Raw genomic sequence first — 13,653 nt, forward strand, 5'->3', positions numbered from 1 at the left:
CCTCCCCCACCCACTATCATGATCCCAATTCTACCTTACAAATCTGGCTAGACCAGAGGATGTAAACTGGTACAAATAGGAACTGGAAACACAGGGAATCCAGGACAGATGATCCCTTCAGGACCAGTGGTGAGAGTGGCCATACCAGGAGGGTAGAGAGAGGGTGCAGTAGAAAGGGAAAACCGTATTACAAGGATCTACACATAATCTCCTCCCTGGGGGATGGAAAACAGAAAAGTGGGTGAGGGGAGACATGAGACAGTGTGATATGATAAAATAATAATAATTTATAAATTATCAAGGTTCATGAGTGAGAAGGGAGCGAGTGGTGAGGGAGGGGGGAAAATGAGGAGCTTATACCAGGGGCTCAAGTAGAAGGTAAATGTTTTGAGAATGATGATGGCCACAAATGTACAAATGTGCTTGACACAATGGATGAATGTATAGATTGTGATAAGAGTTGTACAAGACCCCAATAAAATTATTTTTTTTAAAAACTAGGAAAAAGGAATTCTATGGATAGATGGTGTGAGGTAATTATACATTGGTCTGTTAACCACAAGTTAGCAGTTTGAACCCACTAGGTCACTCAAAGGCAGCTGTTAAGATTTACCGCTTAGTAACCAGAAAGGATAGGGGACAATTACACTTAGATTTCTATAATTAGAGATACGTGATCTCCTATGTCAAAGAAAAAAATACAATGAAATTTTGAAGTATATAATCTCTATTGTAGCACACGTCTCAAGACTGCTTTCCTTTAAACCAGTGAACCTCATCTGTAGAGTCAAAGATGATCCATTTAAGCATTTGATAAACCTTATGGAATACCTAAAAAAAAATAACCCGAGTACACACAATTTAGCATACAATTTTAGGAGATCTAAAAATCCCTTCTAAATCTAAACCATTAATCTTATATACATATTTTAAAGGCCACAAATTTCAAAATGACCCTTCTATTTATACATTCTATAGCCACTTCTTTATCAAAATCTAAAATGACTCCCTTACCAGCATTAACTTCAAGTAGATTATAAAAAGAAAGTAACGTAGTCATGCTGGCCAATTAGTTCAACTCTGAAGTGAGAAATCAGGATTTATGTCCCAACCACATTACCAATGGATATCGTAACCTTACACTAAGTCACAACTTTTTGCTGGAATGGTATTTCCTCACCTGTAAATGAAAGAATTGGAATAAAACAAGATATCTACATGTTAAAGGTGCTATGAAATTAATTATCCCCACCAAATGTTATAAACCCTAACTCCCACACCTATAGGTATCACCCCACCTGGGAATATGTTTTCCTTTGGTATGTTAACAAAGTCCCACCTGTGCAGTGTTGTCTTAGCTATCTCAGGTTGCTATAACAAATACCACAAATGGGTAGGTTTCATTGAACTGAAATATATTTTCTCATTGAAATCTGAATTCAGGTCACTGGTTCTAAAGAAAAAGCTTTTTTTTTCACTGATGCTTCAGGAGAAGGTTCTGAGGTTTGTTTTTTCAGTTTCTATTTTTTGGTTCCTTGAAGACCTCAGATGGTATGACATCATCTTTCCCCATTTGTGCTTTCTTCTTTCATCTATTACTGTATCTCAAAAGAGATGGACTGAAAGTACACTCTACATTAATACTTTCTCATTAACGTAGCCAAGAACATCCACTCCAAATGGGATTTTAATCACTACTAGGGTTAGGATTCACCCCACAGATTTTAGGGGAGCACAATTCCATCCATAACAGGTATGCCTTATGCTTAACCACTTGTGAGAGCACATCAAAGACAAAGCAAACATAAACAGAAGGAAAGATACCACTACTTTGTAATTCCACTTTTGAAGCCCTCTAATACATACCATGTGGAAACTGGGTTAAGGAAAGTTTCCACTAGAGATTTCCTTCCTCTTCAGTATTCCCCTACAGCCAGTATCCTGAATTTAAACTTAAAGCCTCCTAAACTGTGAGAAAATAAATGTCTGTTCTTTAAAAACATCCACTTTTGGCAATCCAATCATTGGCATAATACAGTTCTTGACGTCTATATGCTACTTCTTAGTATGAGGGGGTACCACCCCCCAAAAAAAACAGAATCCACTCCCCACCCCCACCAAACTATGTATTTAAACTTATTTACAAAACAACTTATCACCTTCAAAGTATTCTCCATTACACTTAAAAATGTAATTTGTCAAGTCTACTATTTCATTCTTGTAAACATTTTACAAATACATTTGGATGACTTGACAGCACCTTCCTCATTTTTTTCTTCACTTCTTCTACGTTGTCAAATCACTTGACCTTTCATGTCCCACTTCATTCAAGGAAAAAAGGAAGTCCCATGGAGCGAAGTCGGGTGAGTAAGATGCATGGGGCAAGAGAGGCATGCTGTTTTGTGCCAAAAACTGGCACACTGAGATAGCTGCATGACCAGGTGCACTGTCATAGTGACAAAACCAGTCCCTGTCTGTGACAAATCAGGTCTTTTTTGTCGCACACTGTTAAGCTATCTTTTCAGAATCCCTAAACAGAAAGCTTGATTAACAGTCTGACCTGGTAGAATGAACTCCAAATTCACTATGCCCCTCACATCAAAAAAACAAATAAGCATCATTTTTTGGAAGGGTGCCCTCTCAGATGATGAGTAGTTCTAGGATCTCAAATGCTTACAAGAGGTCACCTAAGATACAACTATCAGTCTTTACTCATCTGAAACAAAAGGAGGAAACTCATGAATCAGAGAAGGAACTGTCTACAGGAACCACTGCCTTCAAGTTGAGACTAGAAGTAGATGAACTACAACTACTGAACATTGGGATCAGGAACAGAGCAGAGGAATGCTGATATAAAGGGGGGAAAGTGTGGAACAGAGCTTCAAATTCTTACAGAATCCAGCCTTACTGGACTTAATGAGGTTAGAAGAGTCTCCAAGACTTCAAGCTTTGAACTGAATTGAAACTATCCCCTGAAATCACCTTTAAACTTAGTATAATACAGAGTATAAAGATTGTCTCACTCTACAACCTACATTAAAAAAATTTTAATGTGATTCATACTCTTAACTGAAGAACAGAGGAGGCTAAGGACATCATAAGTAATTTCGTTTACAGGGTACACTAAATGAAGGACAAAGTGAGTAAATCCTACTTTGGCATTAGCTGCATGGTTAAGGGTCAACATGAATTTAATCCCCAAAAGGAATCCAGTGCTCAATCTTCCCATTTCTCCATGCTTGAGGTCAGTCACCCATGTAGCACTCTCTGTCAGATCCTCGTCATGTGGCCTAGGTTAGGTCAGAGCTCAAAGTTATAAGGGCATCTCCTTTCAAAATGCCAAATAGGCCGTTAGCAAAACTCCCCCAAGTAACTGCCATGGAGTCAATCCTGACTCACAGCAACTCTGTACAGCAGAGTAAAACTACCCCCTCTGGGTTTCCAAGGTTGTAAATCTTTACAGGAGCAAAAAGCCTCATTTTCAGGCAGAGCACCTGGTGGGTTAGAACTGCTGACCTTGTGATTAGCAGTTAGCAGCCCAACACATAATCCACTAAGCAACCAGCCCCTGTAAAATCATTAATTTGTTGGAATAACTCACATATTTTAATACCACACTTAAATCTACAGATTTATTATAATCAAAAAGAATACAAACAAAAAAACACAGAGTGAGTCTGATGCTTGTGTCCCAAAGAGGATCACACTACCCTCTTCAACGCATGGTCACCAACCAGGAAAGTAAACTGAGCCTATGGCTCAGGGCTTATTGGTCTCCCTACAAAACCACCAGAATAGATTGATTACATCATGCCTTCTGAAGTTTAGTCAATATTGGATCCTCAGCAGGTGCTTCTAGGGTTGGAGGCATCTTCATTAGCCTCAGGTGTGGCCTAGCTAGGGAGGGAAAAAAAAAAAGAATGATGCCATACATTGAAGGGCCTAGAGCAGGGGTTCTCAAACTTTTTAAACAGGGGGCCAGTTCACTGTCCCTCAGATCTGCTGGAGCCCCGGACTATAGTTTTAAAAAAAAAAAAACTATGAACAAATTCTTATGCACACTACACATATCTTATTTTGAAGTAAAAAAAAAAAACAAACGAGGCAAAAACACCCGGTGGGTCAGATAAATGTCCTTGGTGGGCCGCATGTGGCCCACAGATCTGAGTTTGAGGACCCCTGGCATAGAGGCTAGTCTTGATAGGTACGAACAAGGTAAATCCAACACAGATACCAAGGTATGAAGAAGCAAACAAATTTCAAGGAAATTCAAGGAGCTTCATATAAAGCAATCAAACAAAAGCACTGGGCAGTAACGTTAAATAACAGGTAGGAAAATGTACAATGTCGGTATTTTGGAACACTGCTTTGATTTATCCAGCTTATCTGGCTAGCCCTCTCTAAGTAATATAATAACAGAGGTCACTTGTTAAGACTACTAACAAGTAGCCAAACTGGCTAATTATTCCTTTTCTCCTGCAATAATTTCAGTAAGATTTGTAAAGTAAAAGTTCTTACATCACTTGTTAAGACTACTAGCAAGCCTTTTCATGCCCAGCCTAATCTAGACAGCATTCAGCAGTGTTTAAAGAAAAGGCAAAAAGCAATCATGAAAATTTCTAAAAAGCTCGATGTGCTCAAACCACATTCCTGTGACTAGTTTGTCAATCAGACTAAATGTAACTATTCCAGCAATGTCACTAATAGATGTTCATTAAGTGCTTACCTTAATAAGTGTGCTTGGATGATATAGGGGACTGACACTACTGTCACTGAAGCTCTTACAAGCAATGAAAATAAACTCACATTAATATGACAAAGTGTCTTCTGCTCCAACCCAATAATACAATTCTAATTACCCTGTTGGTCTGAGTCTTGTCAACCAAAAGCTGTATTATAAAAGCAAGTGTTCAAAAGAAATAGAAGAGAGGCTCAAGTAGAAAGCAAATGTTTTGAGAATGATGAGGGAAACAAATGTACAGGAGTGCTTGACACAATGGATGTATGTGTGGATTGAGATGAGTTTTATGAGCCCCAAATAAAATGATTAAAAATTTTTTTTTTAAAAAAAGGAATAGAAGAATAAGCTGCCAGAGTTTCAAATTGGCTAATTATTTTTCTCCTGCAATAATTTCAGTAAGATTTGTAAAGTAAAAGTTCTTACATCACTAAGCACATCCAGTTTTTTAGTCATATCTAGTTTTTGCTCTAGTAAAGTCTTTCCTTTAATAGCACCAAAGAACCCATTACTATAAAATGGATTCTAACTCATAGGGAACTCTATAAGGACAGACTAGAACTGCTCCCTAGCAAATCTTTACAGGAACAGACAGCCTTTCTTTTCTCCCACAAAGCACCTAGTGGGTTTGAATGACTGATCTTGAAGATCAAAAATTAACCCACCCTGCCACCAGGACTTCAGACATTAGCACATATAGTACACCTTGTTGTAATAACAAAGCAGAAACTCACGTAAAAATTTTTTCTTACTCAAACAATGTAAGCATCAAAGGTACTTTGCTTAGTGCTTGAACACAGTGGCTACAGGTACGGCCCCAGAACCTTACTGTTCCCCTCCCTACAAGTACGTGCTACAGAAGACAACACTAAAGCCGACAGAAGCAAACCAAGAACGAAAAAGAGAATAAGGTTCTAGAACCTGTATCAGCACACCAAGCCCTAAGGACGACGTTCCTGCATGGAGCTGTTAAAACAGAGAGGACTGTGGGGCCAACAACAGTTCGAGACATGATGACCCCTTGCTGGAGCATACTGTGACAGAAGGACACACATCGGGGAGTGAGTCCAGTCTGAATCCCCCTCAGCGGGGCAAACCAAGAAGGAAACATAACAGATCAGCAATGGAACAAAGCAAAGCCACAAAGCCCCTGAGGAGCCCTCAAAATAGACTTCAGGCTAGGAGCTGCAGTTCCAGGTACCCCCCCAGGACCAGTGGGGAGATAGTCATAAAGGTCAGCAGACAGACTTGGAATTATCTATGCTTTTCTGAGTTTTTTTGCTAGCTATTACTTTTCTTTATACATTTTTTTATATTTCTTTTTTTTTCTTTTTATTCCTTTTTTATGTTTTCTTTTTGTATTGTCTACGCTGTTGTTGGTTTGCCTACCTATTTATATAAGATAGGCATGGAAAGCAAGCCCGAGGAGAAAGCAACGGACCGAAGGTTCCAAGGGACTTACTGGGAGGAGGAGGTAGAGGAAGGGAGCAATGAGCAAACAATACCGTAGACAGGGGAACAATTAGGGAATTAAAATCAACAATGTAGTGAGTAGAGATCCTGGGGGTGTTGAAGCAACAGCAATCTAGCTGAAAGTAATTACTAAGAGGCAGAAGAAGGGTGTGTGTGAAGATGGGAAAGGAAAAAGGTAAAAGGTAACAACAAAGATCTAGGAAGCAAAGCTATGGATAGAGGTATAAACATAGGTGTGCACTTATGGAAATATATTAATTCTTAAAAATAGAGGTATTGGCATAGGCAACAAATGGCAATACACTGAGGAAGTGGATGGACTTTGGGCCTCTTCTCAAGCCCTCCTTCAACGCAAGAACACTTTGTTCTAACAACCTGGCATTCTGTGATGCTCCCTCTCCCTGCACAATCACTGAAGATAAAATGGGTGCACAAGCAAATGTGGTGAAGAAAGCTGATGGTGCCCACCTTTCAAAAAATATAGCATCTGGGATCTTAAAGGCTTGAAGTTAAACAAGCGACCATCTAAGCAGAGAAGCAACAAGCTCCACATGGAAAAAGCACACACCAGCATGTGCAATCATGAGGTGTCTATGGGATCAGGTAACAGGCATCAGAAGACCCAAAGCAAATAAACAAACAAAAACATATTTTTGAGTAATAGGAGGGTCAGAGCAGAGACCCAAAACCCATCTATAGACAATGAGACATCCCCTCATAAAAAGGGTCGCCAGGAAGGAAGGAATCAAACAGGGTGAAGTATAGCACCAATGGAATGCAAAATATTCCTTTGGTTCTTTAAGGTTTCCTCACACCCCACTATCATGACCCCAATCCTGCCTTTCACTGAGTGATAAGCCAGAGCATGTACATAGGTGTAGTTAAGAGCTCAGGACTAACAGAAAACAAGTCAGATAAACCCCTCAGGTACAGAAATGGGAGTAGTGATACCAGGATGGTAGGGGAAAGGTGGGGAGAGGAAGGGGCAAGAAACTAAGTGGAATGGAGACAGCAGTTGGGGTATGATATGAAATTAATAATTTATAATTTACCAAAGAGTCACAAGAGTGGGAGGGGGGAGGGAGGGTAAAAAGAGGAACTGATACTAAGGGCTCAGAATGTAAATGTTTAGAAAATAATGATGGCAACATATGTACAAATGCTTGATACAATAGATGTGTATGGATTGTTATAAGAGCTCTAAGAGCCCCCAAAAAAATGATCTTTAAAAAAAGAGTGCATTTTGAGAATGATGAGGGCAACAAATGTACAAATGTGCTTGATACAATGGATGCATGTATGAATTGTAAGAGTTGTATGAGCTCCCAATAAAATGATTTTTTAAAAAGAGCTGTATGAGCCAATAAAATGATTTTTTTTTAAAGAAAAAAGAGTGCTTTGCTTAATGCAAATTGTGTTCCCTAAATAATCTGCTGCTACATTATATCCAATTCAGTGCTATGAAAAGGGAAGCATTAAACAAGGAATCAGATCCACACATGTAGTTTGAGAAGGCACCCCTAAGGTAGTGAAACTTCAGGGATGAGTAAGCAGTGCCAATTCAATTCCAACTCATGGCAAGCCCATGTTTCAAAGTAGGACTCCCCTCTATAGGGTTTACTAATACAACTCTGAGGTACTCCAATCTCCACCTTTTTGGTTAGCATCCAAGCACTTTAACCATTTGCATCACCCAGGCCTCCTCAGGGATGAATAGGACATAGGTTAGCACAGAGGAAAGGAACAAGTTGTGTCAAGACAAAACTAACTACACTTTATAAAGGCCCCAAGTTTAAAGCAAACATGACAAATGCAACAGAAGCATAACAAAAAATAGGGAGGAAAGTGATTACGGGAGATACTGTCTTGTGAGCAACAGCAAGGATTTAAATCCTACATTATAAGTAACGGGAAACTCACAAGGCCATGCTATCCTTTACTATCTTTCCCTACTCAAAGAAACCTAGTAGCATCGTGGATTAAACTGCTAACAGAATTGTCAATGGCTCTAACCTACCAGGTGCTCCCAAAGGAAAGATGAACCTCCCTATCTCATGAAGATTTACACGGTTCTCAACCTTACTAATGCCGTGACCCTTTAATACAGTTCCTCATGTTGTGGTGACTCCTCCCAACCATACAATTATTTTCGTTGCTAATTCATATCTGTAATTTTGCTACTGTTATGAATCGGGCGACCTCTGTGAAAGGGTCGTTCGAGTTGAGAACGGCTGGTTTACGGTCTCACAAACCATATGTAGGCTTGTTATAAGTAGGAATCAACTTGATGACAGTCAGTGGATTTCCTACTCAGTCCACACTGGCTTGGTTGCTTTCTTGAACTTCTTCCCACCTTAACTCTAAGTAGTAATCTTACTTCTGTACTCCCTGGTGGTTTCTAACTGACCCAACATGCACCACTATGCCAACCAGGGAAACTTTATTCAATTTTCCATAGGTGCCTCAAAGTTTCGGAGTGCCTGAATAGTTTCAGAACCAAAGACATGTACTCCTTGACATCTGAAATCCACAGCTTCCCTTGATCCAGTCTGCCACTGTCTTCTCTTCAGTTACTCCGCCCTGCCTATAGCTAGCCACATCCAACCAAATTGGTAGGCAAAATGTTCTTACTCAAAGATGATCATGGCCCTTCCATGATTAAAATCCCTAGTTTAAATTACTTTCATTTTCTAGTCTCATCTCCAAAATTAGTTGCTGTCAATTCTGACTCTTCATCAGCCTCATTTCTTCTAAACCTTAGCTCTAACCAGACTCTAACCATGTGAAATGGAGAATAATTTCCTAGTAGTTTATGACTTTGTCCACATTTGTTTCTTCTCTGGAATACCCTCTTCCGCAGCCTTATTCTTGTCACCTATCCAACTAGTCATTCAAGGTTAAGTTCTACCTCCTCCAGGAAGCTTCTCCAGCACTCCTTGCTGGACTCCTTTTTGTGACATATAGGAGGACTTCCAACAATGAATTAATACAAAGTGTTCTGGGACTATAGTATCTACTTTTGCACTTACCATTTATATTGTTTCCTATGTAGGCCATACACTTGAAAACAGTCTGTTTATTTATTTATAAATCATTTTATTGGGGGCTCTTACAGTTCTTATCACAATCCATACATACATCCATTGTGTAAAGCACATCTGTACATATGCTGCCATCATTTTCAAAACATTTTCTTTCTACTTGAGCACTTGGTATCAGCTCATTTCCCTCCCCCTCCCTCATCCTCCCTTCTCCATGAAACCCTTGATCTCCCTGGGGAACAAACAACAGAAAAGTGGGTGAAGGGAGACGTCGGACAGGGCAAGATATGACAAAATAATAATTTATAAATTATCAAGGGCTCATGAGGGAGGGGGGAGCAGGGGGGAAAATGAGGGGCTTAAGTAGAAAGCAAATGTTTGGAAAATGACGAGGGCAATGAATGTACAAATGTGCTTTACACGATGTATGTATGGATTGTGATAAGTCATATGAGCCCCTAATAAAACGATTAAAAAAAAAAAGAAACCTTTGATCATTTATAAATTATTTTTTTCATGTCTTACACCGACTGCTATGTCCCTTCACCCACTTTTCTGTTGTTCATCCCCTGAGGAATGGGTTTTATGTCGATCATTGTGATCAGTTCCCCATTCTCCCCCCACCTTCCCCTTCCCTTCCTGATAACCACTCTTCTCATTATTGATCCTGAGGGATTTATCTGTCCTGGATTCCCTGTGTTTTGAGCGCTTATCTGTATCTGTGTACATGCTCTGGTCTAGCCAGATTTGTAAGGTAGAATTGGGGTCATGAGAGTGGGGGGGGGTGGAAGCATTAAAGAACCAGCATAAAGTTCTATGTTTACCAGTGCTATACTGCATGATTCAGTTTCCCAAGTGCCTAACATGGCTACATTATGAGTGAAATAATTAAAACATGAAATTGCAACGAGCCCTTCATTGGAAGTCCTTACCAATGGAAGTGTATGATATGTGAATTTTATATCAAGAAAACTACTAAAAAAGGTAATGAAACCAAAGTTGACCATGGGGGAAGGGTAAGAGTTTTTCAGTTAAAGAGCATTGTGCTTTTGTTAATGGTGTGGAATAATTTGAAAAAAGATAGCAATAATATTTGCACAACACAAAGCATAATAAATGGCACTGAATTTTACATATAGAAGTTGTTGAATTGGAAAATGTTTTGTTGTGTATATTTTTCCACAATTAAAAAAATAATACGCTAAACAATAAGTACAAAAGGAAGAAAATGTTCTAAAATTGATTGTGATAACGACTATAGTTTTCCTGATATGACTAACTACTGAGTTGTATGATATGTGGAAGAAGTGACAATAAAACTGTTAAATTAAAAAAAAAAATCAACTCCTGGGAAGCTCTTGACTAAAAGGGACCTCATTGCTAAATGGTCATGGAAACAACTGACAAACTGTCCGGTGGTCCGTCCGCGACCCCCACCCCTTCATAATTGTGCAACAGCCACATAGATGTTCTGGGATCACTGGAAAGTACTTGGTCAAATTCTTCACAAACTTATTTTCCATAACATTGTTTGTGACCTATTTTTACTACCACACTTGTGCACATGGCATGATTTCTACTAATCAAAGTAATACTCTTTCTCTTTCATGAGGAAAAATGAGAATGTCGACCAAGCCACTAAAAAGATTACTAGCCACATGCCCATGGAAAAGTTTCATTAGTTCCTTGAAACTGAATGTGAAATGTGAATATACATTATCTTGAGATTTTATTGAACTAAAGATTTTTATGACACAAAAACCACATCAAGCTGCTTTAACAAAATGTGAGGCTGAATTAAATTGTAACACTGATCATTCTTTTCAAATTGTATTTTTATTATCTCGATTGCATCTTGAATAGTTAAAGCAAACATAACTGGAGAATACAAAGTGGGCAGGCTTTCTCACATAATTCCTACCAGAATTTGCATTTAAGAATCTACACACACACACACACACACACACAAAGTCTCCACAACTTTAAGAGTGATTACCAGCATTCTTTTAAAATTGTAAACACACTTTTTTAATTAAGCCATATTATACTGTGATGTGAATAAGGTTACTGCCTAGTATGTTCCATGAACCCACCAGCAGCTCCTCAGGAGAAAGATGAAGCTTTCTGCCCCCATAAAGAGACAGTATCTGAAACCCACAGAGACAGTTCTACCCTGTCCTACAAGGTCGATGAGTCAGATTTGACTTGATGGCAGTGAGATAATACATTCCAACAGAAAACGATACATTCTGAATGTAATGACAAATGGAACTTTTACTGTCATCTTATGAAATGAAGGGGGGGAAAAAACATGATCATTCAGATTTACAGGAAAACCTTTGTATTTGGAAATGTTGATGTGTTGTAACATTTGTAAGCACCTCCCAGTAAAATGATTAATAAAATAGTAAATCAGAAAAGAAAGCCTTCTTTCCATTTTACTAAGCACAGGATAAATCAAACAGCATTTAACTCACCACTAAGTCAATCTTGGAGATTAACAGTAGGGCATACGCAATCAAATACCAAAATAATAGTTTTGTTTGAATTAGGAGATACTTTGGTTGATTTAAAGCTAGTTACAAAAATTCATCATGTGATTCCATTCATATGAGTTCCAAACAGGCCCAGGCAAGATGATTATGTGGTGATTAAACATGTCAAAATCGATGGCTTATGAAGGGGGCTGGGAAGGGGCATAGTGGTTACCTTTCTAAGGTAAAGGAAATGTTATCTTGATCCGTGTGATACTGAAGAGGGTTTACAAATTTGTGAAACTCGCTGAATTGTATACACAAGATGTGTGCATTTTACATATGTAGAGCACAAGTTGAAACAGGAAATTAAGGAAAAAAATTACCACTGAACCCCATTTCGGCTGCGGTACGGCTCTTTGTGGAGGGCGATCCACACAGCGAGACCCCAAGCTCTAAAAATGTTCGGAGCGCTGACCCGAAGTTCACTGCCTCGGAGGCTAAGGCGTTGCCAAGACGAGAGGACGGCGAATCACTCACTAGGACACGGAGCTGGGGGCCGGGTACCTCGCGATGGAGCCCCAGCCCCCGGAGAAGGGGCATCGGTCGCCAGCCCCCCGGCCCCGAAACGCCGGTGGCCCACCCGCGGGGACCGCAGAGCGCTACCGGGACGCTAACTTCCGAAGCTCACTGTGCCTGCGCCAACCAAGAGTGTGCATGAAAAAGTCTTTTTCGCCACCTCCAAAAGGGAAAAGGAACGCCGGGTGGCCACCCCGGGCTCGTCCCGCGGCGCGGCCGGTCGGCCTGCGAGCGGCTCCGCCACTTCCGCTCGCGGAGGGCAGGGGCGAGGGGGGCGGGCGACAGCGAGTCCGCGGTACCGACGGGGGCAGGGAGCAGGGGGCAGCCGCCGAGCTAGGCCGCGCAACTCACCAGGTACAGCTGCTGCCAGCAATTCTGAGTATCCATTTCCTCAAACTCCCGCTCCAGGGTGACGGACATGGCGGCGGGAGCGACGAGCTGGAGCAAAGTCGCGAGCCGCCGAGCCTCTCATACCCCGTACCGATCCCGGGAACGCTAGACGCTAGACGGGCGCATGCGCAGTGGGAGCCGCAGCCGTCCTCCCCGCCCCAACGCCTCGCCGCGGACTGTGGGGAAAGTACCTGGCGCGCTGTACGTCAGCGCGCCTACGTGACGCCAGAGACAGCCGCGGAGGGGCGGGGCGGACAGGGGGCGCTCTGGAGCACGGGTCTTGTGGGCGCGCAGGTGTGGACAGCGTTCGCGAACACCCGCGTTTCCCTGGCTTTCTCGTCCCAGCCGATGACGGCAGTGCGAAGAAGCTAGCCCGCGAGTACCGGGTCCTCTAGCACATGCGCATGGATGGGGTTGCGGCGAATGTGCTGCTAGGGTACCACGATTGAGTCCCTCAACTTTGCACAAGAAATCTATCTGCACACTCATTCCTCTGTCCAGTTCCTCTTTTTCTCCTTACCTATGTTTTGGTTTGCTTGTTTTTCTAATGCGACATCTGAACTTTATTTTAAAGATCTCGTAGATAATTGGGATGCGACCAACTTCGTGGCAAACTATTAAACCTGTAGTTCCGATGCCTAATTTTCAGCGCCTGTGGCTCTTTGTCCCAAAGAGAGCAGTCTAACAAAAGGGGGGGGGCAACCTCTCCTGAAGTTCGGGAGAGTTTGTTAAAACATACCACAACTGAAAAGTGAGTATTGTGTAGAGAAAATACGAGTCTAAAGCATGATAGTGGGACAAGAGGAAAGTCAAAGGAAATAGAGGAAAGAGCTAGGAGGCAATGGGCATTTTTAGAGGTCTAACTAAAGGCATGTACATATGCAAATATATTTATATACAAGGATGGGGATATAGATCTATGTGCATATATTTCTAGGTTTATTATTAAGGTAGCAGA

At 41.0% G+C, this 13,653-nt stretch overlaps 1 protein-coding gene across 1 annotated transcript in view; it reads right to left on the reverse strand.

The window, feature by feature from the left end:
• Positions 1-12,789, reverse strand: part of PTPN2 (protein tyrosine phosphatase non-receptor type 2) — a 115,597-nt gene extending 102,808 nt beyond the window's left edge. Inside the window, exon 1 of the mRNA XM_004703843.2 lies at positions 12,657-12,789. Within this exon, the coding sequence (XP_004703900.1) occupies positions 12,657-12,725 (69 nt within the window). The 5' untranslated portion in view covers positions 12,726-12,789. The remainder of the gene's footprint in view (positions 1-12,656) is intronic.
• Between the last annotated feature and the right edge of the window lie 864 nt (positions 12,790-13,653).

This window comes from Echinops telfairi, unplaced genomic scaffold, assembly GCF_000313985.2.
Source record: "Echinops telfairi isolate 266 unplaced genomic scaffold, ASM31398v2 ScPeMD7_4;HRSCAF=17, whole genome shotgun sequence".
In the NCBI taxonomy this organism is placed as follows: Eukaryota; Metazoa; Chordata; class Mammalia; order Afrosoricida; family Tenrecidae; genus Echinops; species Echinops telfairi.